Source organism: Megascapheus bottae, chromosome 5 (genome assembly GCF_031878675.1).
Source record: "Megascapheus bottae isolate mThoBot1 chromosome 5, mThoBot2.hap1, whole genome shotgun sequence".
NCBI lineage: Eukaryota > Metazoa > Chordata > Mammalia > Rodentia > Geomyidae > Megascapheus > Megascapheus bottae.
The window spans coordinates 74,417,944-74,444,746 of record NC_143513.1 but is presented as its reverse complement, the minus strand read 5'-3'; the positions used below and the strand labels follow the sequence as shown (position 1 = coordinate 74,444,746).

Genomic DNA, 26,803 nt, shown 5'->3' with positions numbered 1-26,803 from the left:
CTCCAAACTGCTTTCCAGAGTGGTTGTACTAGTTTACATTCCCACCAGCAGTGCACTACGGTTCCTTTTTCTCCACATCCCTGCCAGCATTTGTTGTTGTCTGAATTCAGAATATTGGCCATTCTGATTGGGGTAAGGTGGTATCCCAGGGTTGTGTTTATTTGTATTTCCTTTATGACCATGGATGATGAGCGTTTTCTCATGTTTCTTTGCCATTTTTATCTTTTTCTCTGATTACTTCCTCTTTAGTTCCCTTGCCCATTTAGCAACTGGTTTGTTGGGGGGGGGATCAATTTCTTAAGTTCCCTGTAGATATTGGACATTAAGATTTACTCTCTCTACTCTGTGTTTAATTCATTCTATCGTAACACTTTGCTATACTCCAGTCTTTCCCAAGGTACAACAAATCACTTTCTTCTTGATAATGCCTATTTGGATCTTAACTTGGCTGTGCCTGCATTGCCTCTAATGATCCAAACCATCAGATTTATTCCCACCAAGATCCTGTCAGCCAAGATGCATAAGCGTATTGTCTATGTTGCCTTGGAAGTATTTTATATAGTTTGATATTTTTTTCCGAAACCTGGAAGATATTGATCTGAAAAGTATTAGAAAGTCACCAAAGAATTATTTATAAGTAATTTTTGTATTTGAATCAAATGATTTCTTTCTTTTATTTAATATGTTAAATCAAGATCATGGGGATACTTCAATCACTTCATCTGAGGAAAATAAATCCAGTTTCTTTTTTACTTCTGGAGAACCAACCAACCCCAAGGTCCACCTTGGAGACAGGAAACTCTCCAGGAACTCGCTGGAATCAGTATTCATCATGAAATGGATATTCAGGATGATCACTCCACCTGCCAAAACATTTCCCAGAAAGGAAAACAGTTCACTCTCAAATGACACACCCATAGGTATTATCAGAAGTAGATTGTTCCATTCTTCTTTCCCTTTTGTTTCTCATCCATCCTTTCTCTAGAGCCAGCACCCTGGGCAGAGCTCTGGGATGAATGTGAGCCTGTGAGTAGCAGGGTGTGGGGAAGTTGGTCTCCACCCCCAAGACATCTCAGAACAGAGATACTAGAGGAGATGTGAAAGCTCAGGCCATCTAAGGGTGCCTGCCTGTGTGCCTGTGCTAGTATGCTGAGTATTATTTGTGATGATGACAACAATCCTCTCCCCTACCCCACTCTCCCTTGTTCTCTCTTCTCTTTCTGTCTACCATTGAGGTAATTTTAGAAGTGGAAAGAGGCCAGGCTCTGGTGACTCATGCCTGTACTCGTAGTCACTCAGGAGGCTGAAATCTGAGGATCCTGATTTGAAGTCAGCTCATGCAGCAAAGTCGGTGAGACTCTTATCTCCCATTAAACACCAAAAAATGTCAGACATAGAGTTGTGGTTCAAGTGGTAGTATGTTAACCTAAAAGCTAAAGGACAATGTCCAGGCCTGGAGTTTAAGCCCTGGACCAGACAAAAAAATAAAGAATAAAGAAAAAAATGTATTATGTGTGGATATGCATATATGCATATAGGTATATATATGTGTGTGTATATATATATGCATAAACAAAATAATGGTTTTAATTTCCATTTGTTGTGGTATTGGGGTTTGGTCCTTATATTGCAAGGGAAGTACTCTATCAGTTGAATCACAGCTCTAGCCCTTTTTTGCTTTAGCAATGTTGAGATTATGTATTGTGTTTTTACTCACACCAGATCTGACCACAACCCTCCTAAGTATTGTATGGTAGATAGGATGCACCCCTGCCTGGATTATTTGTTGAAATGGGGATCTCACTAACTTTCTTGCCTGAGCTGATTTTGAACCATGACCCCCCCCAACCTTTACCTCTAGAATCATAGTGATTACAGGCATGAACACCACACCTACTAATTATTTTTATTTTGAAAGTCCTATAATAGCCGGATTCAGTGGCTCATGTCTGTAATCCTACCTACTCAGGAGGCTGAGATCTGAGGATTGCAGTTCAAAGCCAGCCTGGGCACTAAAGACCACACTAAAGACCATGAGATTCTTATCTCCAATTATCCACTAGAAAATGGGAAGTGGGGCTGAGGCTCAAGGACTAGGGTTGTAGCCTTGAACTGAAGAGCTCAGGGACAACTCCCAGGCCCAGGGGTAGGGAGGTAGTCTTGAGCTGAAGAGCTCAGGGACAGAGCTCAAGCCCTATGACCCACAAAAAAAGTCCTATAGTATTTAGAGAATAAAAGGCAACTTCAGTAAAGTGACTGATGATAATAACACCTTAGAGGAATATAAGAGATTCTGCATGGGAAATTCAGCAATCAAGCTAGATGTAATAAATATTATAGGTAAGAAAGTATTTGTTTGAAACTCTGGATTCTTGGTTCCCAGCTTGTGGTTCTATATTTGTTTCTTTCAGACACTTTAAAAAATACCTCTAATTTGTACATTACTTGATTTTTTTTTGTTATTTTTGGTTGTGGGGTTTGAACTCAGGGCCAGAGTGCTGTTCCTAAGCTCTTTTGCTCAAAGCCAGGGCTCTATCACCTTTTACCACAGCGACATCTCCAGTTTGCTGGTGGTTAATTGGAGATTCATGGACTTTTTTTTTGCCTGGGTTTGCTTTGAACCTTGAACCTCAGTTTTAGACTCCCGAGTAGCTAGGATTACAGCCATGAGCCACCAGTTCCTGGCTCGACTTAGATTTTTTTTTAAGGCAGAAGTAACATGCCATTTTGCTATTTTTTTTTAACATTATGTACATTATGAGCTAATTCTCGTCTAGGTCTTTAGCCTGTCATGCCTTAACCTAAGTTATAAGATGTCATAAGAATGTAGGTCTGTAGGAAGTTCTTGGAGTCAGTGCATATCATCCTATTCGTCAGAGCATGCTGCTTTGTCTTCTACTTGGTGTTTACATGGACACAGGTCAGGGCTCATGGGGACTTTATAGGTTGACATTTGACAATCCCATAGCATGATGCAGTGCCACATTTAGCCACACTGCAGAACTTACATGAGCATTTCTACAAAGCGAATGTTTTTATTCAAAGCTTCAATGTTCTTCATGTCTTCTTCAGTGAGAGAAAAGTCAAAGATCTAGAATGATAAAAATCAAGTGACAAAATATATTATAAATATGCTCTCCAGGAAACACTGGAGTAACAATGACAGACAGGAAAAATAAAGAATGGTTTCAACAAGGCAAAATTAACTTCCAGCCAGAAGGATACACCATCAGCCCAAAATCTGATGCACACAGAATAGGCAGGCTGTTTCCTATTTATCCCAAACACAACAGGACCCACCCCTCCATTTAGATTGGTTTACAATCTGCTCATCTTTGGTGAGTTGGATAGAGAAAGGTCATGTTGAAATAAGATTAACAGTAAGCCTGGCACTGTGGCTCATGCCTGTAATCCTAACTACTCAGGAGGCCGAGATCTGAGGATTGTGGTTTAAAGCTAGCCTGGGCACTAAAGAACTGGAGAGACTCTGAACTCCAGTTAATCTCTAGAAAATGGAAAGTGGGGTTGTGGCTCAAGGGCTAGGGCGGTAGCCTTGAGCTGAAGAGCTCAGGGATGGCACCCAGGTCCAGAGTTCAAGCTCCATGACCCCCCAACACCAAAAAAAGTCTATTTACTTTCCTCAACTTCATTTCAGTTTGAGGTAATTTCTCACATTTCCCTTCCTTATATTATCCCTCTGCAATATTTTTCCTGTATAACATGGACTGGTTTTTCAGTGATCTTATTTTCTGTGTACAAATTGTCTTACATGAATAGATTTCATACTACAAAAATGAAGCCCCTTATGTTCTCCAAATTGCTTCCCTGACAGTTTCCCATCACAAATGTTTCAAGAAGAAAAGAATTGCAGTGGCACTCAATGTGGTCTGAAGGTCCAGCAGGCCTAGCACTGGGAGGCTAATTACTGGGTCTACTAGCTTGGAGGCTACTGCTCTATTCAGACATTGAGGTCAAAGCTTGTTTTGACTTGGTCTCAGAGACAGTGGGGTACAGAGAACTGAGGACAAGAATGAGCTTTCTCAATGGGGTTTGCTGTAAATGTCATCATTTGCAGAGCAAGGTGGTAATATCTAGAGGAAGAAAAGGAATCTATATTGGATTCTGTCCATCCATCAGTTAGTCTATCTATCTATCTGTCTGTCTGTCTATCTATCTATCTATCTATCTATCTATCTATCTATCTATCTATCTATCTACCTACCTACCTATCTACCTAGTCTATCTATCTGTCTATCACTGGTACAGGGGATTGAATCAGGATCTCAAGCTCTTGCTTGGTTTCATTTGCTCAAAGCTGGTGCTCTACCACTTGAGCTATACCTCTAGTTCTGGCTTTCTGGTGGTTAGAGATGTCTCTTTCCTGTCTCGTTTGTCTTTGAATGGTCATTCTCAGGTTGCAGCCTCCTGAGTAGAAAGGGTTGGACTTTATTTATAAGATTGGATTTTAATGTTTTAGATTGAAGGTTACAGCTTGTTTGTTGTTAAAAGTTGTAGAGTAGGGAGGAATAGTTGATATTTAGGGAGATACTGAGGTTATGAAATTATTAGGCATTCGTAGTCACAATCTCTCTGGAAAGCGAAACAACAGATATGGCCTTCTTTCTAAATTTCCCAAAGCAGTTCTCTTACCTGAAAGTTTTCTTTGGCCCTTTCAGGATTAAAGCTTTTAGGAATGACAACTACCCCTCTTTGGATGTTGAAGCGCAAAACAATTTGAGCTGCTGTCTTATTGTACTTTTTTCCCAGTGAGTTTAGGAATTCATCCTTTAACAATGGTGGACAGGTTGTATTTACCCTTAGAGAAAAAAAATTTAAATCGTATTTTTAGTTGGAATGATGAGAATGAAGAATCAGCCCATTCACCCTCCCCTCAAACCTCACTCACCCAGTCACCTACCAGGACAGTTATTAAGAACTCACTGAATGAAGAGTTGCTTTAGATAAACATTTTCCTTTCTCAAAAGCTGACATTTTCCTGGGCAGCAGTGGCTCACATCTGTACTCCTAGCTACTCAGGAGGCTGAGAGCTGAGGATCAAGGTTCAAAGGCCTGAGACTCTTATCTCCAATTAACCTCTATAACCTCTATAAAAGGCAAAGTGGGGCTTGTTTCAAGGGTGGGTGGTAGCCTTGAGCTGTAGATCTCAGGGACCGTGCCCAGACCCGGGGTTAGGGCAGTAGCCTTGAGCTGAAGAGCTCAGGGACAGTTATATAAATTAATATAAACTATTAATTTATAATCATTAAAAATTAAGAAATAAAAATAAAAAACTAACATTTTCAAGCCATTATCCATAAACTCAAAAATATAGCTCATAATGTCTTCTTTCCTGAGGTGTTTGGGGGTTGCTTACATTGAATGCATGAAATTTCTTGACCAGCACCAGACATGTAAGAAAATACTCAACACATATTTAGTTTAATTATTATATGAAGAGCAGTTATCTCTGTAGTAATACTTCTGTAATAGATTTTACACACTTAAGTAGTAATTTTCTGCTCCAATTCCAATAATTTGACATATGTTCCTTGTAGTGTAATCTGTCTGCTTCTCCCTGTATGTTGACTTCTAACCCAGGTCTCTCTGCAAGATTTACTGAAACAATATCGTTTACCCTCTAAAGAAGTCAGTTCATGTCAGACACCCGTTACTCACACCTGTAATCCTAGCACTTTAGGAAACTAAGATCTGAGGATTGTGGTTCAAAGATAGCTGGGCCGGGAAAGTCTATAAGACTCTTATCTCTAATTAATTATCAAAAAGCCAGAAGAAGCCTTGAACTCAAAAGTCCAGAGACCATACCCTGACTTGAAGTTCAAGCCCTAGGATTAGCAACAATAACAACAAGCCAGCTTTTTATTTATTTAGTATTTTCTTTTTGTGAGTCTGGGACTAAGTCTAAAATACACAGGGATATGATAAATTATATAGGTCTCTAAGCACTCACACAGTGAAACCAAAAGAAGATACTCTTTTTTTTTTTTTTGATGATCATGGGACTTGAACTCTGGGCCTAGGAGCTGTTCCTGAGCTCCTCAGCTCAAGGCTACCGCTCTACCCTCTGGGTCTGGGCACTATCCCTGATCTCTATAGCTCAAGGCTCCCACCCTACCCTTGAGACAAGCCCCACTTCCCCTTTTCTAGAGGTTAATTGGAGATAAGAGGGGTTATAGTTACATAAATCAGGTAAAGAATACATATTTTTGGGGGCAGTGTCTCCCCTTTCCTCTCGTCCAGTTTTTCCTTTCCATACACACCCACAAGTTGTATAGTTCATTTTCAACACAGTATGCAGTGAATATCATTGCTGAATTTGTTCACCCTTTGTCCTTGCTTTTCTGTGCCAACCCTTACACTCCCAAAGACATAGGAATGAACATACAGAACAAAAAGGAAAGAAAACAAAAGCAGCAAAAAAGAAAAATCCTCTTATTTTCATTTCCTGGAGTTCATTTTCATAAATTTTATTTTGTATGATCAGAAGCACATAGGCATTGTGCCATTTTATTACTCTCTTAAGAATATCCTCTTTTAGCCAGGTGCAGGGCTCACACCTGTAATCCTAGCTACTCAGGAGACTGAGGTCTGAGAACCGTGGTTCAAAGCTGGCCTGCGCACTAAAATCCATGAGACTCTTATCTCCAATTACCCACCAGAAAACTGGAAGTGGAGCTGTAGCTCAAGGGGTAGGGTGGTAACCTTGAGCTGAGAAGCTCAGGGACAGCGCCCAGGCCCAGAGTTCAAGTCCCATGATCATCAAAAAAAAAAAAATCTTCTTTTGGTTTCACTGTTGTGAGTGACCTGCATAATTTATCATATCCCTTTGTATTTTAGATTTAGCTTCCACATATGAGAGAAAACACGCAGTTTATCTTTCTCAGTCTGACTTACCTCACTTAATATGATTTGTCCTAGGTCCATCCATTTCCCTGCAAATGACATTCTATTATTCTTTCTAATGACTATGTAAAATTCCATTGGGTATAGATACCACATTTTCCACTCTTCTGTTATTGGGCATCTGGGCTGTTTCCACAGGGTTGTTAGTTTCTTAAGATTACTCATCCAAATAGAATTATGCCAATCAAGCAATTCCCACTAACTTCTATTCTACACCAAAGTCAATGTACTCGAGACACACCACATAACTTACCATGATGGATTCCTGCATGTCCCTAAAGGACTGTATGCAATCACCACAATGTCATGCTGTTGGCAAAACTTCAAGAGTTTCGACTGGGTGAAATATGGGTGGCACTCCACCTGTGTGGTTGTGTTGGAGAGCATAGCACAAAATTAGGGTTTTGTAGTTGAATGAGATTTTACAAAGTTTCTTCAAAAGGTCTTTAATGAAATCCATTTTAATTATATAATTTCCTACAATATACATTGCACATAATAGAATACAATGTAATGCTGCCCACTATCATTCAATCCACATCTCCGCCTCCAGAGTGGTTGCCTAGGAAATGCAAAGCTCTGAGGTCCTACTTTTTAAATCTTTTGTTTTGTTTTTGCCAGTTGTGGGGCTTGAACGGAGGGCCTGTATGATGTTCTTGACCTTTTTTTGCGTAAAGCTAGCATGCTACCACTTTGTGCCCCAGCACCACTTCTGGTGTTCTGGTGGTTAAGGGGAGATAAGAATCTCACAGAATTTCCTTTCTGAGCTGTCTTTGAACAGTGATCCTCAGATCTCAGCCTCTTAAGTAACTAGGATTATACAGGCATAAGCCACCAGCACCTGGCGGCCGCCATTATTATTATTATTGTTATTTGATAGTTCTGGAGCTTGAACTCAGGGCCTGTACATTGTTCTTGAACTTTCTCAAGGCTAGCACTCTATCATTTGAGCCACAGCACCACTTCTGGCTTTTTCTGTATATGTGGTAACCAAGGAATCACACCCAGGGCTTCATGCATGCTAGGCAAGCACTCTATCCATTCGGCCAAACTCCTGCCCCCCCCCCCATTATTATTATTTTTTAAGATATACAAATCAAGTGAAAAGTTTGGTCCTGAATCTTTGAGATTTAAATATGAAGTATCTGGGAGATTTTCTGTTCCACAGCCCAGGTTTCTTTGTGTTAACTTTGTGTTAAGTTAACTATGATGTTAGTTCTCCTCACCACCCATTGGAAGTTATGCTGCCATACCTGGTTGCTGACTGGCTTGTATTTGAGACCTGGTTTGTTCAAGATGAGTTCTAGCTGCCGGCGATTAAAATTGGAGACCCCAAGGGATTTCACCAAGCCAGCATCTTTACAAGCTTCCAAGGCCTGTAGGGAAAATGCCAACAATTCAAGAAAGGAGACTCAAAAGGCAAGAATGAATGTCTACAGCCTAGCCTAAAGGCTCAAGCCTACAATTATAACTACTGGGAAGGCAAAGATTGGGGAATCATTGTTTAAAGTCAGATTAGTTATAAAATCTTTTCTAGACTCCATCTCAACCAGTATCTGGGCATGGTGGAATATATTGTTAACCCAGCAACAGGGAAAGTACCATGGCTGGGCTCTGAAGTGTGTGTTATGCAGGAAAGCTTAAGTAGGCCTGTCAAAAAGTGAGACTTGGGGCGGGGAGTTTGGCCTAGTGGTTAAAGTGCTTGCCCAGCATGCATGAAGACCCCGGTTCGATTCCTCAGTACCACATACATAGAAAAAAAAGCCAGAAGTGGTGCTGAGGCTAAAGTGGTGGAGCTCTAGCCTTGAGAAAGTCCAAGGATGGTGCTCAGGTCCTGAGCTCAAGCCCTGGACTGGCAAAAAAAAAAGTGAGACTACCTAAAAACTTACAAGTTTGAAAGAGACTTAGAAGTATGGCTCAAATGGTAAAGCACCTGCCTAGCAAGAATGAGACCCTGAGTTCAATCTGTAGCATCACACACACACACACACTAAGATGTATGTAACAAGTATATATTTTCCCAGTTTGGAATGTAAAAATCTCTCCTAGATATATGTGTGAACATGCACACATGTCTAGCTTAGCTTCTCTGTGATTTCAAGAACTATGCAAAAAAAAACTTGCAATAATTTCCTGTGTCAATAGAAAAATTAATAGAAAATATTCTGCTTTATATACATTGAGAGCTGTTTTATTTGGTATGTTTGTGTTCAAAAGTAGTATTTTTTTGAGGACTGAATCTTTTATTTTTATGTATAATCCTTCCTATCCCTCCTAGCACTTTTGCTTTTTAAGTCTGTGTTATCTGACATTATATAATGGTACTATGTTTTTCTGATGAATATTTGAATATCATGTTTCTCTCTTGGTCTTTAAGGTTATTTTTCATTTTTATTAGTGTATTTCATTTAACCAAACTTTCAGTTTCAACTTTCACATGTCTTAATGCTTAGTACACTATCCCACTTTCAGCCTGCCACCATTTGTTTTTAATGGATAAGTTTAATTTATCAATATTTATTACAAGTATAAATATATTTGGTTTCTACCATCTTAATCTCTTAAATTTTACTTCATGGCCATGTCTTGCTTCTTTTTCATTCTTTCTTCCTTTAAAATGTATATACATAGAAAAAAAATGTTTTTTTGGTCGGTCATGTGGCTTGAACTCTGGGCCTGAGTGTTGTCCCTGAGCTCTTCAGCTCAATGCTAGCACTCTATTTGAGCCACTGTGCCACTTCCAAATTTAAAAAAAAAAATAAGATAGTAATTTTTTCCTTTTAGTAGTGGTACTAGGATTTGAACTCAGAGCCTCTTGCTTACTAGGCAGAGAGTCCACCACTTGATACACACTTCATGTCCTCTAAACAGTTTTTCAATATGGGTCTGTATAATCTCTTTCTGAGATTATAGTAAATGAATACACATTTGACTTACCTATTTTGATGAATTGCACTGTATTTGTACAATACTCTGATGCTCAGATCTCAGCTTCGCAAGTATTTAGATTACAGGTGTGAGCCACCAGCACCTAGCAAGTCACTGGCTTTTAAATGAGGTCCTAAAACTATTTACATATTCTGTGCTCATTGGTATCACTATCTGCCTAACTGACTAGTTATTTTCTACTTTTCATTTCTTCATTTTCTCTCATCTGCATTATGTTTTCTATCTTAGATTCTTTTCATAACTGTATTTTCTCCTTTGTGGGCTTGTTTATGAATTTCTAGAGGACTTAACCTCTTTCCTTAGGTCTGATATCCTATAGTCTCAGAGTAATGAGAGTAGGTATGGGTTTTCTTAACCTTTCCTCTTTTGTTTCCTGTGATACTTCCAATGATTGTTGTTCAGTTTATTTTATTTTAATAGTAACTCTCATTTTTACTTTAGACTTCTTTAGACTTCTGTTGTATGGATATTGGAAAAATCTAACTTTATTCTTTGTCTTAGTTTTCTTTATATATTAATTTTTTCTTGTCTTTTCCTTTCTCATATTGGTATTTTCCTCATTCTGAATCTTCATTTCAATATTTTTCAGATACATCTCCATTTCACTATTCTGTTCTACTCTACTGCATTTTTGTTTTTGCTTAAAAATTTTTTTTGCTCTTTTCTTCCTTTTGCTAATAGCTTCGCATATGCCCTTTAAGGTATCAGTTGGCTTGTTTAATCTGTCAATAAGATATATTGCCTTCTTATGAAATACCTGCCTTGTGATTTGGGGTCACAAGCTCATTTCCTTCTGGGGGCCAGGCTGTCTCTTAGAGGGAGCACCAAGCTCCACACTTGATTAGTAAGGATGATGTCAGGAGTGGGTCCATGGCCTCCTGGGTGGAGAGCCACAGACACTAGAAATCACAGACACTCGGTACCTCAGAACCCTGCTGAACTCTGTAGCCTAGAACTTCAGCTATTTTACTTCTTGTGGAAGTACACAGAGACTCCTCAGCTTAACTTTTCTCCTTTGCAGTTTGGAATGGTGAAAGGGGGAATTGCAGGATGTTGGTTGGACATATTTTCTGAAGATTCCTAGTGTGTGTGTGTGTGTGTGTGTGTGTGTGTGTGTGTGTGTGTGTGTGTGTGTGTGTGAATCCTAGAGCTTGAACTCAGGGCCTGGGAGGTATCCTTGAGCTTTTGTGCTCAAGGTTAGTGGTCTATCCACTTGAGTCACAGCTCCACTTTTACATTTTGGTAGTTAGAGAGAAGATTCTCATGGACATTGCTGCCTCAGCTGGCCAGCTCTCAGCCTGCTGAATACCTAGGCTGACAGAGAATGTGTTCTGACCTGATTCCTGAATGCACTCAAAAACCAGTCCTAAGTTTATACATGTAAGGAACACTCAGTGTTTGTCCCTGTCCCCCACAGGCCATGATGGGGAATGTGCCGAGAACTCCAGTCACACTGACCCCCACTGTGTACTGGATCCCCTCCACCCCAGGTCAAAGCATCTATCCCTCCTCAGAACACAAACCTCCCTGAACCACCTGAAACCAGGACAACTTCTTTACTTTGCTTTACTCTTCCTCTTGTGACGCTGGGGAAGGGATCGATGGCTTGTCTAGAAATGGAGCTAGATGTATTTTTCAGTTTTTCAGGTATGATTTTGTTTTTCTTGGATGCCATATCATTGTTTCTTAAAAATTGATCTTAAATTTGTGCAGTTTCTTTCACTTATGCATTTTTCTTTTCTTTTTGGTCAGTTCTGGGCTTGAGCTCAGGGCCTGAGCACTGTCCTTGGACTTTCTCAAGGCTAGAGCTCTACCACTTGAACCTCAGCACCACTTATGGCTTTTTTTCTATTTATATGGTACCGAGGCTACCACCAGGTCAAACTCCTGGCCCTGAATTTTTATTTTCTATGTGAGACTGTGACCTGCACCTCCTTTTCCTTAGAATTTCTCTCTTCAACCAACAAAACTAGCAACTATTCAGAACTCAGAGCAAGGAAATTTTATGTTATTTTAAGGTCACAAATATTTGAGGAAAAATATGACAGAAACAACCAGATCATAGTTTTAAAATGTTACCCCTTCCTCTTTTTTTGGTAGCACTGGGATTTGAACTCAGGAATACTTGAGCCATAGCTCTAGGTCTTTTTGCTTTAATTATTTTTGAGATAGTCTCATGTGTTTCTCCCCACCACCCAGGGTCCGCCTCAGACTAAGAACCTCCTAAACTCTTAGGATTACAGATATCTGCTTGATTTATTTGTTGGGGTGGAGTCTTTTTGCCCAGACTAGCCTCAACCTGCAATATAGTCCTAGTTTCTTGCTACCATCTAGGTAGCAAGGATTATAGGCATGAGCCACAAGCCCCACCTGACTAAGAATGTCACTTTTTAAAGTAAGAAGCCATGTGAACTTACCTCCCAAGTGGCACACAGATTTGATTTGTGATATAACCATTTGCCATTTTCATCCTTAGGGTAGATTTCATCTCCGGGCTGTTAAAATCACACACACACACACACACACACACATAATAAAATAAAATGTTACTCATCTTATTTGTGTCTGGGTATTAAATTTTAAAAATTAGAGTTGTCAGAATACTCACAAACATTGATCTTAGGAAAGCAATTCGAGTTTACATATGATAATATAATACTATAATATTATATGTGTTTTATGTACACATAATAGCTATAAGATTATATAAATATTATTATATCATTATATAATATGTTAATATTACTATACTATTATTCTGTATGTCATAAACATTATTGTAGATATTTTGCACTGATATATGATATTCTCTTCCCCTTTGTGTGATTAAGAATTCTTTCATATGCTCAATATATGTGACACATTTCTCATTATTTTGCCTGACATTTCTATTGAATGGAGTGAATTTCCCTTCATTAAATGACAGGTTATTAGCAGGAAGCTCTGGCGTTATCTCTTAAGGGCAGCGTTGCTCTTAAAAGGAAGGAATAGCACTGATAGTGATACACACTTGTAATTCCAGACACTGAAGAGGCAAATGTAAGAGGATTGCAAATGTGGAAGCCTGCCCAGAAAAGGTTAATCCCTAGCCCAGAAGCAAAATACAAAAGCAAAAAAGCTGGATGTTGGTCAAGAATCTAGAGCACACACCTGATATCAGCCCCAAACAAACAGCTCCTAACCCCAACAAAAGTAAGTAAACAAACTCACATGGCAGTGGAGTTTGTTAGTCTTTGTGTATTTGAAAGTCAATGTCTTTGAACCTTGATCTACTTTCTGACTTCTGAGTGTTACACACTCAGATCAAAGTCTGCCATTTGAACAAAAGTCAACGTGAACTGTGTAAGGAAGGACAAGAGACCAGACTGTAATGCCTGCAAGCCTGGAACCCGTGTATTCTTGAGCTTGGGAAAGGCAGGGGGGTATATGAAAATTAGACTGAATTTGGTGTCACAGGTGACCTGCCTCAAGAGACACACTGTCACAAAAGAGGCTTCTTCCCCCATAAAACATGGCACGTACTAAGATCAGGCCCTCAGCACACACTCTATGGAAAGGTTCTGGAGACTGGAAAACCTAAGTTTCTGTTGTTCACGAGTTACTCGGTCTAACATATTTTGTTACAGCAGCTTGACTAAAACACTTGGACAGATCCACTAAGATGCTAACACTCCTTAGGGGATGCTGTGTTTCTCAGAATAGCACTGACTCACACACATTCGTTAAAAGATAGACATCAACCTATAAATAGGGTACCATATCCATTATGGTTAAACAATAGCTGTAGAGGTATAAAAAGTATCTCTGACTTTGGGAAGATGCCTGAGGTTCAGGATGAGTCTTTCTGAGTTCTCACCAAGATACCAGTTTTAGTGTTGTAACAGAAAGTTTACAGCTAAAGAATGACACCAAGTAAGCTGTAGTAGCACAGAGAGGAAAATGTCAGACAGCTGGCTTAAGAAGCCAGTTTTGAGCCTACACGGGCAGTGGCAGCAGCAGCAGTGGCAAAGGTTGTAGCTAGGAAGTTAAATAGAAAGCCCACAGAGTGGGAGAAAATCTTCACTAGCCATACAACAGACAAGGGTCTCATATCTAAAATATACTTACAGTCAAAACATTGAATCTCTCCAAAACAAATTTTCAAAGAAACAGCCATCCCAATAAAAGATGAGCTAAAGACTTAAAGAGAGACTTATCTGAAGAGGAAATAAGAATGGCCTGTAGACACATGAAGAAATGCTTGACATTAAATCAAAACAACTTTGAGATTCTACCTCACTCCAGTTAAAATGTCCATGATCAAAACATCTAATAACAACAGATGCTGGAAGTGATGTGGCCAGGAGGGATCACTACTACACAGTAAACTCATTCAATCACTATGGAAAGCGGTAAGGCAATTCTTCAAAAGACTAAACATAGAACTCCCATATGGCCCAGCAACCCACTCCTTGGCATTTACCCAAATGTCCAGAAACAAGGACATACTAAAGCCACTAACGCAATAATGCACATTGCAGCATTATTTAACCATAGTGAAGATATGGAACCAACCTCAGTAGATGATTGGATCAAGAAGATGTGGTACTTATACACAATGGAATTCTATGCTGCCATCAGAAAGAATGATGTCATCCCATTCTTAAGGAAATGGAAAGACTTGGAAAATGTCATATTAAGTGAAGTAAGCTAGATCCAAAGGAATATAGGCTCCATGGTTTCCCTCATTTGTAATAATTAGTACACATCTAGGACTTTCCTAACAGAGGATTGCAATAGCTCAAAACCTAGATACATTAGGTCATACAGGATGAGACTGAATGAAAGGATCTCTAGGATATGGAAACAAGAGCTTTAACTTGTGTGATTGTTGTTCTTAATGTACTTTGTTATTCTTCTCTTTTTTTTTGCCCTTATGGTTAATTTCACATTGCTACTGTATATGACTTTGTCACCTGGTATATTGTATAAGCATTTATTTGCTTATTTGAAATAGGAAAGGGAAAGGGGGAAAACAAGATGATTGGGAGGGGGTGGTGAGAACGAAATGGGGACAAAAACATGAGAAGGAGATCAATATGTGAGAAATAATGCACCTACTACCTGATGAATGTAACTGTAACCCCTCTATACATTATCCCAACAATAAAAAAATAGTATTCCTGTGCCTTGGCCAAGGGATTCTGAGATGTGGCAAACTTTGGCCAGGATTTCCTGTGACATTGAGCCAAAGTTGATCTCTGTGGGAATTTTTTCTCTATTAGGTATCTACCTGGTAGCTTTAATTCCCAGGCCATATTTTCCCACTTTTCTTTTTCTTTTCTTGTAATTAATAGAAGGGTTACAACTATATTCACAGATAGAAGGTGCATTCACATTTTCCCCACCCTTCTATCAGTGGTTCCTAATGAACCACTCCACATGAATCTGCCTCACGTCAAGGTCTGCTTCCTGGAAGTTCAACCAAAGTTGCTATGGTAAGAGATGAGAAGTGATAGTTCTCTGGGCCTGGAGCAACAACAGGAGAGATGAAAAGAAGGGAATGGATGAATATAAAAAGTAGGATAAGAGCCCATACATCTCTGCACTTTCTTAGGTGGCATGGCAGTGAAGGACAGATTTCCTTTCTCAATTTTAGAACATTATTATAAAAAAGATGTCCAGAGAAGTTAGTTATAGAAGTCAAGTAATGAATACATTTCTTTTTGAACAGTGTCACCTCCTCCCTTATTTTCCCCCAGTATCTCCCTTCCCACTCCCCTTACCCCCTCCCCAAGTTATATAGTTCATGTGTGACATAGTGACTAGTGAGTATCATTGCTGAATTAGCTCACCCTTTGTGAACCTATTTCTGTGCTTTCCCTTTCCCTCCCCAAATCAGATAAACTTACATAGAAGACAAAGGGTACAGAAATTTAAAAAAATAATAATAAAAAAATAAAACAGTAACAAAAAGGGAATAAACCAAAGTTAGGGGCATGGGAAGGATAGGGAAAGAACCTCAAACGGTATGATATAAAACCTCATGCTTCCTTTTCGTGGAGTATATTTTGGTAAGCATCATTTCATATGATCATAGATATTGAACCCTTACGAACCTTTCCTAAGAATATTCTCCTATGTTTCACTGTGTGAATGTTTAAAGCTCTGTTTAATTAATCATGCCCAAGTACAATTATTTGTCTTTTACTATTCTTTGAGTTTACTTGTCAGCACATTCTAATTATTACAAATGAGGGAAATCAAGTATCCTAGATTCTTTGTATAGATGTTTGCTAATCATCTCCTGAGACCAGGGTTCGGAATAAAAATTCTTGTCTTAGATACTTTTTGTTTTACATAGTGCTGAGGATCTAAGTACTTACTAAAGCAAGTATTCTTCCATTGAACTTACCACAGCCCCTGTTTTGATTTTGATATGATTATCAAGGAAGTATCTAAGAAGGCAGTTGAACAAAGAGATCTGGGACTCAGAAAGAGATCATGTCTAGAGACTGTACTTAGGAACTTCAATCTGTGAAACATTATTATGAGATGGACTCTCTTAGCTGCTGTACTAACATGGCTACAAGGTTCCTTTGCGAGATGGTATTAAATCTATGTGGTTGGATACACAACACAATATGTTGGAAGTAAACTCTACAATTTGGAATGGTAGGGTGGGGGGAGGTAAAGTGGGAAAAAAACATGGAAGGGATAACAATGTCCAACAAGAAATGTACTCACCACCTTATATATGTGCAGCCTTTCAGTACATCACTCTGACAGTAAATTTTTTTCTAAGCTGTGTGGTTGGGTAGAATCATGTATGGAGAGAATGTGGCTAGTAAAACAAAAATATCAAGGGCAGAACTACTAGGCACAGCATCTGATGGGTGACAGAGCTGGAGCAGCCAAACAACCATGAGAGGATGAGGTCATGGAAGAAAAGTAATGTTTAAAGGAGGAAGCAATAGTCATCGAGGTGGATAGGGATGGATTAGTATGAGCAGACTGCGCTCTAGATTTGTAGTACAGGTGTTTCTGTTGACTGAGGAAGAAGGATTTCTTCTTGGGACTTAGGGTTTGAAGGGGTCCCCAGGACCTCTCTGGGTGTTGGAGATTGAATCCTCAGTGCCAGGCAGAGACTACTGAGAAGGATTTGGTTGTGTAGATCATGGTCGTTTTTGAGGGGTTCTCAGGAGTGGATTTGTTTCTCAGCCCTTTTCCAAGGGTCAGAACCTTAGTTGTGATCTAATGAGTTTTTACCGACCATAAATTACCCAATCTCAGACATTCTTTTTTATCAGCAAAAAATCAACTGATAAGGGGAATAGAGCAATGTCACATTTTCCCATTGTATTCTGAAACTTTAAAATTTTTTTCCCTCTCAACAATTCACCTTTATAAAACTTTCTTCTTCAAAAGTAATACTTCTCCCACTGTCCTCTTTCACAAAGGTTACTTTTTTCCCCTTTGCTTTGCTCTGATCTGGATGAGAACAGGAAACAAGTCTCCCTTCTTCTTGATACTACATTATTTCTTACTCATGTTAATTACTCCTTCAGTCTCTGATTCCTAAACTTTTTTTTTGCCAGTCCTGGGCTTGAGCTCAGGGCCTGAACACTGTCCTTGGGCTTTCTCAAGGCTAGAGCTCTATCACTTGACCCACAGCACCACTTCCAGCTTTTTTCTATGTATGTGGTACTGAGGAATCGAACCTGGGTCTTCCTGCATGCTAGGCAAGCACTCTACCACTAGGCCAAACTCCCAGCCCTGAAATTCCTAAAGTTTTTGACATTCTCAATATTATGACTTGAATGTCTATGTCTTGCCTTTTGAATTTCTTCATTCTATCATATTCTTAAATGTCTTATACCTCCTTCATTAACTTACATAATTTTTTTTTCTTTCCGATTTCCAGGATCAACTTTTGGCTTTGTACTGTACATGTCTACCTATCCCTTAACCCTGGTATATCTCCCTTCCTCTCTCCTCTGTTTTTCTCCCTCATGCCAGGCTGTATTAAAGAAAGAACTCAGCCTTCTAAAAAGCATGGACTCTCATGCTTCTTCTTTTTAATATGTCTTATGTTTTATTGTTCTGAAAGTATATTTGCTTCTTGGCAAAAAAATAACAAGCTAGGCGTGGTGGCTCATGCCTATAAACTAGCAACTCAGAAGACTGAGACCTGAGGATCATGATTCAAAGCCAGCTCTGGCACTAAAGTCTGTGAGACTCTTATCTCTAATAAACTACCAGAAAACCAGAAGTGATGCTGTGTCTCAAGGCTAGAATTGCAGAATAGCTCAGGGACAGTGTCTAGACCTGTCAAGCTCTGTGACTGACCAAAATCAATCAATCAATAAAAAATAACTTACTCTTTTGATAAGAACAGGTTTTTTGTTTAAAAATCAAGAGATTCAAAAACAATATGACTTTATAGGAATATTGTTTTCTCATTTTCAGATTTATTGGAAGAAATGTCATTATGCTGTGTCATTTTTTTTCCTGGTAAAAGTGTCACTACCTATGCCCTTGAACCTACCAAGGATACAAACAAATTTTTATTTACTTTCTCTATAAGTGGTTGTGTAAAAATTACTGCACCTGAAGAAAAGTAAACTTGACTTTCTTTCTTTCTTTCTTTCTTTCTTTCTTTCTTTCTTTCTTTCTTTCTTTTTTTGTTTGTCATGGAGTTTGAACTCTGGGCCTGGGCACTATCTCTGAACTCCTCAGCCCAAGGCTAGCGCTCTACCTCTCAGAGCCACAGCCCCACTTCTGGTTTTCTGGTGGTTAATTAGAGATAAGAATATCATGGTCTTTGGTGCCTGGGCTGGTTTTGACCCTCGATCCTCAGATCTGAGCCTCCTGAGTAGCTAGGATTACAGATGTGAGCCACTGGTGTCAGGCTAGGTCATACACTTTCTACTTACCCACAGTTAGTTGGTGTGAGAGAGAGGTTAGGAGTAACTTAACAACCCTGTCACTCTCACTTAGGTTAGGGATGGGATTCAAGTCAGGTGACCTGACTCTGGCATCCATGCTTCTTACCATTTGTCACCTGGTGACATCTAATTAATGAGTACAATGGAAATTTATTGTTTTGGTTTCCATAATCCCGATGACTTCTTCTCTAGAAGAACTCACTTCACTTTGTTTGGCTGGATTCACTCAGCTTCCATTCTTGCCTGCAGAAACCAATGGCCAGGGAACTGGGCCCACAAGGATCCCAGTGAGACTAACCAGTCATTCTCCACAATGAAGTGTGGTTCTCACTTTCCTTAAGTTCTCAAGTTGACTTATCAAGGGCCAATGGGCAACAGCCATTTTGTCAGGATAAAGAGGGAGTTTTGGAGAATGTGGAGATGGAAAAAGGATCAGAATATAGATACATAATTTGAACTTCTGGATCCAGTTATATCCAAGTTAGATACAAATTTGTAATTCCTTTGTGCCCCCCCCAGGTCAATTTGAATTAGATTTCTGCGTTTACAACAAGAGTGCGGTGTTGGCCTATTCCAAGCAATGGATCTAAAATGCAAAGTTGATTAGATCACACTGAATTGTGGACAAGGAGGAGTCTTCCATCTCCAATGGAGAACTGGCAAATTCTTCTAAGATTGTTGTTTGTTCTGCCTGGACAATGAACCAACCAAAGCTACACTTTTGAAGATCAGTAGGAAAACACTGGGCTGTTGGCCCTGATCCTTCTTTCCTCCCTCCCTCCCTCCACTGGAGCAGCGGTTGCTGCTATGCACTGTATGCCTCGGGTGTGTTACATTTCATAGACATATGAACTGAGAGAGCTTGAGGAACTATCACATTTTAACTAGAGCAGTCAATAACGTTTAGATACTTCGGCCTTGGAAATAGCTCCAAAGATCTGACTATTGTTAAGGTTATCTCCTATTGGAGCAAATGAAAGATAAATTGTTTTTATTTATTTATTGGGAGGGGATGGGTCATGGTGCTTGAACTCTGGCCTGGGCACTGTCCTTAAGCTCTTCATCTCAAGGCTACTGCTCTACCCCCTGGTCCTGGGTGCAGTCCCTGAGCTTTTCAGCTCAAGGATACTGCCCTACCCTTAAGCCACAGACCCACTTCTAGTGATTAATTGGAGATAAGAGTCTCAGATCCTTTTGTGCCTGGGCTGGCTTTGAACTTTAATCCTCAGAACTCAGCCTCCTGAGTAGCTAGGATTACAGACGTGAGCCACTGCACCTGGCAAGGTGTTTTTAATTGTATCTATTTTTTTTCCATTCTATTGTGTGGTGCCATTTTTTATGACTGTGTAAAGAGAAGAAGGGTGTGCTCTGATACTGGGCAATCAAAAAGTGGACCACAGTTAAATGACTACTTGATGAAAAAAGTGTATAGTGGCAAAAATGTAGTAAAATAGAAACAACATCGAGTTAAGAATTAAGGCCTGAGTTGGTTTACAAAACCATTTGTGACATTGATTAGACTGGGTCAGTTCTCTCTGATCTTTAGTAACAGAAAAATAACATTCCATGTCACTGAGTCACCTCATAGAATGGTATGCTTCCTGTTGATAGCTGTTGGCTCATGGTCACTGAAGTATGAGGCCTAACTGAGCAGGTATCTGAGCTTACCTTAAAAGCCATGGGAATTTCGATGATATAGAGATCCACATAATCCATCTGGAGGGTCCTGAGAGTTCTCTCCAGGGTTGGACGGACCATTTCCGGGACATGATTTGTAGCCCATAACTGGAAGAATCAACAGGAGTAGTTAATGAAGGTTGCAGCCCTCTGTCCCTACACATTTCATCTTACAAAAATGAATTTGTAGGGCTGGGAAGGTGGCTCAGTGGTAGAGTGCTCACCTTGCATGCATGAAGCCCTGGGTTCAATTTCCCAGTACTACCTACACAGAAAAGGCCAAAAGGAGCACTGTGGCTCAAGGGGTAGGATGTTAGCCTTGAGCACAAATTGGTTCTGGGACAGCACCCAGGCCCTGAGTTCAGGTCCCAGGACTGTCAAAAAAAATGAATTTGTACTGCACTGTCATCTAGCATAGGAAGAGTGGATAAAATTCTCGACATCTGAGAATGAACACAGTGCAAGAGACTTGCAAATCTAACCACAGAGAACCAAATTCAATGACCAAGTCTTCTCTGCCCTGCACTAATTTCCTAACTGATCCTCAGTGCTGTCACTTTTCTCCATGATACCACTAGAGCGCACAGATCTTGTTAATCTGATGTAGTCTGGTGTTACATTTTTTCAAGTAAGCTTCTAGTGAGCAAGGAAAATCCTGGGCAATATACCTGGCCTTCCTGGATCCTATGGCTGGTGACAGGTGGTGCAGAAAGCTGGTGGCCCTTTAAAATCTTGCATGGGTATAAATTTCTTTTCCTGGATCATTGTCTTCAAATGGTCTTTCTCAGACTCCGTGTCAATCATACCTATTTCTACTAGGCATTTATTTAATCTATGAGGGGTTACATATTGAAAAACTGAGACTTAGTTGAGCTCAACTTTTCTGGCTCTTCTTGGTGCTGTGGGGTGGGTGGAAAATCTCTTCTATATTGTACTCTACTTTTCTTCAATAGACATTATATAATGTTAGCTATGTGCCAGGTATCACTTCAGTCGTTAACAACTTAGGAGGGGCTCTGCACCGTAATCCTCATGTTACAGAGAGGAAGACTGAGGTCCAGAACTGTGAAGCAATGCCCAGATACTTGCAGCAGATCTGGGACCTACAGCTGGTGGTTGTGTATGTTATTTTGCATCTTGTTGTATAGAGTCAGTGTATGGTGACTTAGGGGTAAGGGTAGAATCTGGCAGCAAAGCCTCTGCACTTAGCCAGTTCTCCACACTGTCTGCCAGAAGTGGCAATGGAAACCCAGGTTCCAGGAGCAAGAATGAGTATGTATTGCTGAACTCAGCTATGCATATACTTCTGTTCTCTTGTATTCATACTGTGCTTATGTGTGTTGCTCTTGACTTTTTGGACGAATTTAAGGATTCTAAAGGATAATTTCACACATTTTTCTTCTGTGTGTGTGTGTGTGTGTTTTGTCAGTCATGGGGCTTGAACTCTGGGCTTGGGTGCTGTCCCTAAGCTCTTCAGCTCAAGGCTACCTCTGCCACTTGAGCCAGAGCACCACTTTTGGTTATCTCCTGGTTAATTAGAGATAACAGTCTCACAGACTTTCTTGCTCAGCCAGGCTAGCTTTGAACCGGGATCCTCCAATCTCAGCCTCCTGAGTAACTAGGATTACTGTCATGAGCCACCGGCATCTGGCTTAATTTTACTTTTTTTGTTGGTCATGAGGCTTGAACTCAGGGTCTGAGCATCATCCCTGAGCCTCTCAGTGTTCAATGACTGTTCTATCACTTGAGTCACAGCGCCACTTCTGGCCTTTTCTGTGTATGTAGTACCAAAGAATCAAACCTAGGGCTTCCTGCATGCTAGGCGAGCACTCTACCACTAGGCCAAACTCCCAGGCCCAAGTTATGTATTTTTAAACAATTATCTTTAAATAACTGTACAAAAGGGTTTCAGTTCAACGCGTCATGGTATGAGTACAGTGAATCTTAATCAAGATTCCATCTTTCTCTCCCTCGTCTATTGGAACCTCACATATCCCTTCTAGTTACCTGCTTCCCATTTCACATATGTGCATTGAAGATTAGGATTATATTTACCCACCCTTCCTGTCTCCATTTTTCTGCCATTCCTCCCTTTTCCTTCTTCCTTTTCAACAACATGTGTTCATATGTTACCTTTAGCATTTACGAAAGAAATGATTCTAGCTTAGGTTAGGCTAAAGGCTTATATGCTGTACCCCCAAAGCCCATACAACTAACTTTCAGATTTGTGATCTTGCATTTTTAAAATTTATGTTCATTTTCTCTTATTAATGATCTTGCATTTTTAAAATTTATGTTCATTTTCTCTTATTAAAAATCCATTGGTTTGAAAACTAGATCCCATTTTTGAGTTTATGAAAATTATTCAATCACTTCTTAATAATCTGTCCCTCCTCCAACATTAATATCTATTATTACTTTTCTCAAATTTATAAATTATCCAGTAATACAAGAATCTTCAAGATTTCATTTTGTATGATTTCAATGTCATCTGACATTTACCTTAAAAAGAAAGCTGTTTTTGTTAAACACAGTATAGAGTTCAATCCTTCAGTGCCTAAGAATGCAGAAATTTCTTACATAAATCTCATAGCAGTTGCACATCATCCTTATATTTTAAGTCACCTCTAAATGACTTCATCTATCTAATACAATGCAAATGCTATGTAAATTATTGCTATGCTATATAGTGTAGGGGGAAAATGTCAATAAATAGTTCGTATATGTTCAGTGCAGATATGTTTTTTTCCTGAGTTTTTCTTTTTGTAGTTGGCTGAATCTAAAACTTGAAAAACCATAAAGATAGAGGGAAACTGTTTTGTATCCATAAGAGTGCAACTAGCTAGGCACCAGTGGTTCACGCCTTAATTCTAGCTAAGGAAGAGGCTGAGATCTGAGGATCACAGTTCAAAGCCAGCCCAGGCAAGAAGGTCCCTGACACTCTTATCTCCAACTACTCAGATAAAGCTAGACGTGGCAGTGCTGGAGTGGTAGCACAAAGGCTTGAGCAAAAGAACCTCACAGAGAGTGCCCTGGCCCAGAATTCAAGCCTCAGGACTTGGGGGAAACAAAGTGTACAACTATGCATGCACACACATGTGCATTCGCACTCACACATAGATGGAAAGTGAATAATCAAGTGAGTATTGCTTGAGATGTGAATCATACTTGCATAGGAAGCCCACTCAGCACCACCTCTTGGCTTTCTGTTTCCCTTGCTTAGTTTTCTAGTCACTATCTATAAATATATATCGAAACAATGAAAATAGAATCCTATTGATAACCTTCATTTTCCTCTTCCCATCCTATTTTTCAAGTGTGTCCCCTGCTGATGTGTTTAGCTGTACTTCACTCATCCTTCCTTACATACTGTGCTGCATTTACCACAGGTCACAGGCCCATCCTTTTGGGCCTTCTTAGTTTTTAGGTCTCATAATCAGTGCTACTCTGAATTTCTGAATTAATGATCCTTCAGAGACTATAAAATCTCTCTGGCGAATACAAAAGCTCTCTATATTATTGTGAGTTTATGAGGAGGATATATTTTCAGTTTTCTGTGGATGAACATTTGGAAATATTGTATAAATGATAGTAGATGCACAAGGTCACTTGCAGGATTTTATGAAATGTCAAGAATAGGGAAACAATAGAGAGTAGATCAGCAGTTGTCAATGACTGGGCAGGAGAAATGAGTGGAAAGGATCACTATTGGATGGAGGTTTCTTTATGGAGTGATAAGATGTATTATGAAATTAGGCCATCACATTGGTTGTACAGCTAAACTATTTTTTTTTTGCCAGTCCTGGGTTTGAACTCAGGGCCTGGTCACCTTTCTTGGGCTTTCTCAGGACTAGCACGCTGCCCTTGAGTCATAGCGCCACTTCCAGCTTTTTCTGTGTATGTGGTAACAAGGAATTGAACCCAGGGCTTTGTGCATGCTATGTAGACACCCTACCACAAGGGCACACTCCAAGCTCCCAGCTAAAATTTTGACATAAAGTGGCAGGTGAATTTAACCTCCATTTAAAAAGTAATAATATATGGACTATTCTTTTAAAAAGAGCTTTTGCAAATGTTTGTATAATATAAACTAATATAAGCCACTTTAATCTTTCCCACCACATCACAATCCCCCCCCCCTCCACCATCAGTCATGTGGCTTGAGCTCTGAGCCTGAGCATTGTCCTTGAGCTCTTCTCGTCAAGGCTACCACCCTACCTCTTGACCTACAGTGCCACTTCTGGTTTTCTGGTGGTTAATTGGAGATAAGAATCTCACGGACTTTAGTGTGTGGGTGGCTTTGAACCATGATCCTCAAATCTCAGCCTCCTGAGTAGCTAGGATTACAGGTGTGAGCCACCACGCCCCACCTGATTTTTCTAATATATAGTTGTATATAGATTCGAGTATTTCTAGCATATAGATTTATATAAATTCCAATTGATAGGCCTTGAAATCAATGCCGGTGTAGCAAGGAAAAGCTTTTGCTCTCATCTGTAGCAGGCAAATACATTCTTATGTTCCTGGCAATACTGAGAATCTGAGAGATGAGAAGGAGGAAAACAAGGTCTCCTCTCACAGAGAGAAACAGAAATTGCATCATACTTATAAGGAGAAGGAGGGCCAAGTTCAGATCTCACCTTTCCGCAGTAGAAAATGTCCTCCCTCGTCACTTTTCCTTCCGCTATCTTGGCTTTGATGGCATTGCCCACCTCATGCTCGTTTTTGTAGATATAGGCCCCGTCAAAGTGGCGGTACCCAATGTCTATGGCAGCCTTCACCGATGCTTCACAGGACTCCTTGATGCTCTGTAGTGACCAGGAAGAAGGGGTTGGGAAGAAAATAAAAGGGGCCTTTAGTTTAATGATCATTCATTAGAACATTTTGCATGGGTTATAGCTAAAGTGTCAATTTTCAATGTCATGCTGTTGTGATTAGAAAGCTATAAGTGGAGACAGAAGAAATGGATCTTCTAGAGAGTACGTTTCCTTTGGCAGGATATGTCCATTTACCCCAGGTTAGCCATCAGCTTTGTAACTTCAGACGTGTGACTTGAGGCCATGTACAGTGTCTCACATCTGAAATCTCAGCTACTTGGGAAAGAAAGATCAAGAACCTCACAGCCTGAGGATAACCCAGGCAAAATGTCAGTCAGATCCTCATTTTAGCCTGGGAAGTGAGTATTTGTGCCTGCTGTCCCAGCCTTGTGAGAGCATACGTGAGAGGATGAATGGTCCATGCTAGCTCAGGAAAAACAAACAAAACCCCCAACAACCAACCAACAACAAAAAAAACTAACCAAGACCTAGCCAAAACAACAACTAAAAGTAGCAAGGGCTGCTGGACACACATTCTGGACACTCTAAGACTGAACAAAATACGGTCTCTTTCCCAACAGACGTGACAGCCTAATGAGGAAAACCTCAGAGAAACAGCATTGTCACCATTGCATGATAAGCACTAGTTTGAGTCCAGCTCAAGATCCTAGATAAATACAGAGAATGGGTGATGGGGTGGGCATTTTGGAGGGGGGTGTTATGGCAGAGATGGATTTCTAAGAAGAGGTAGTCTTTTGCTTAGGCACTTTACCGCTTGAACCACAGCATCACTTCCAAGGATTGTGATATGAGTAACTTCTCTTGGTCATGTTTATTTCTACTCCCCAGCTTCCCATTTTCTATGCAGTTTCTACTTGTTCATATGCTATCAAGGGCCCTTACGGTTCCAGCCTGAACTTGCATTTCAGAGCCAAGTGCCATCACTTCTAATGTGCTTATTTCTCTAGACTTAGAAAAAAGAAGACAAATACCAAATCTACATAAGCAATAAACTAATCTTTAACCATGACCTGATCAAGTTTAACCTTTGGATCATACCAAGTTAGGCAAACAGTTGTCATTAGGAATTTTCTCTTATTACAATGAAAGAAAGTCAATGTGATCCATTCAAAATGAATTACTGATTATGTTTTAGGCAAGTGATTGAAAAAAACAGAGAAAATATGAGAAAGAGAAAATGAGAGAGAGTGAGAGACAAATGAGAGACAGAGGAAATGAGAACATGTGAGAGAAAATGAGAAACAGAAAAATGAGAGAATGAGAAAACGAGAGAGAAAGTGAGAGAGGGAATGAGAGAAAGGGAGAAGAAAAAAACAGAAAGAAAGAAAATGAGAGAGGAACTTACCGGTGCAGGGTCTGAATAGGTGCCCAGACCAATGATGGGAATGCTGTTTCCATCACTTAGAGGGATGCGGTGACTCTTTGCACTAAGGTACATTTTGCAGAGAGAGACCGAGAGGGATCCTGAACACCACAGAAAAAGCGTGTGTT

The 26,803-nt window shown here is 39.9% G+C and overlaps 2 protein-coding genes across 2 annotated transcripts in view; one reads left to right on the top strand and one right to left on the bottom strand.

Annotated features, from left to right (window-relative positions):
* Window positions 1-641: 641 nt before the first annotated feature.
* Window positions 642-26,803, bottom strand: Akr1d1 (aldo-keto reductase family 1 member D1). The gene is made up of 9 exons (XM_090333375.1): window positions 26,658-26,803; window positions 25,115-25,282; window positions 20,466-20,582; window positions 12,288-12,365; window positions 8,175-8,297; window positions 7,175-7,284; window positions 4,651-4,816; window positions 3,009-3,091; window positions 642-863 (listed from the first exon to the last, which is right to left on the bottom strand). Exons 1-9 carry the CDS (start codon window positions 26,748-26,750, stop codon window positions 821-823), a joined length of 981 nt encoding a protein of 326 aa, XP_090189501.1. The 5' UTR covers window positions 26,751-26,803; the 3' UTR covers window positions 642-820.
* The window catches only part of Creb3l2 (cAMP responsive element binding protein 3 like 2), a 155,154-nt gene continuing 141,249 nt past the window's right edge, over window positions 12,899-26,803 (top strand). Inside the window, exon 1 of the mRNA XM_090333374.1 lies at window positions 12,899-13,062. The gene's annotated coding sequence lies outside the window, so the exon portion shown is untranslated. The remainder of the gene's footprint in view (window positions 13,063-26,803) is intronic.

Excerpts from the sequence above, each read along its gene's own strand:
- Akr1d1 (XM_090333375.1), bottom strand. The coding sequence starts at position 26,750 with ATGTACCTTAGTGCAAAGAGTCACCGCATCCCTCTAAGTGATGGAAAC. Across the intron at positions 25,283-26,657 it reads CCTATTCAGACCCTGCACCG|AGCATCAAGGAGTCCTGTGA; the intron begins GTAAGTTCCTCT and ends TGGTCACTACAG. Across the intron at positions 4,817-7,174 it reads ACATGCAGGAATCCATCATG|GGTAAATACAACCTGTCCAC; the intron begins GTAAGTTATGTG and ends TTTTTCTCTAAG.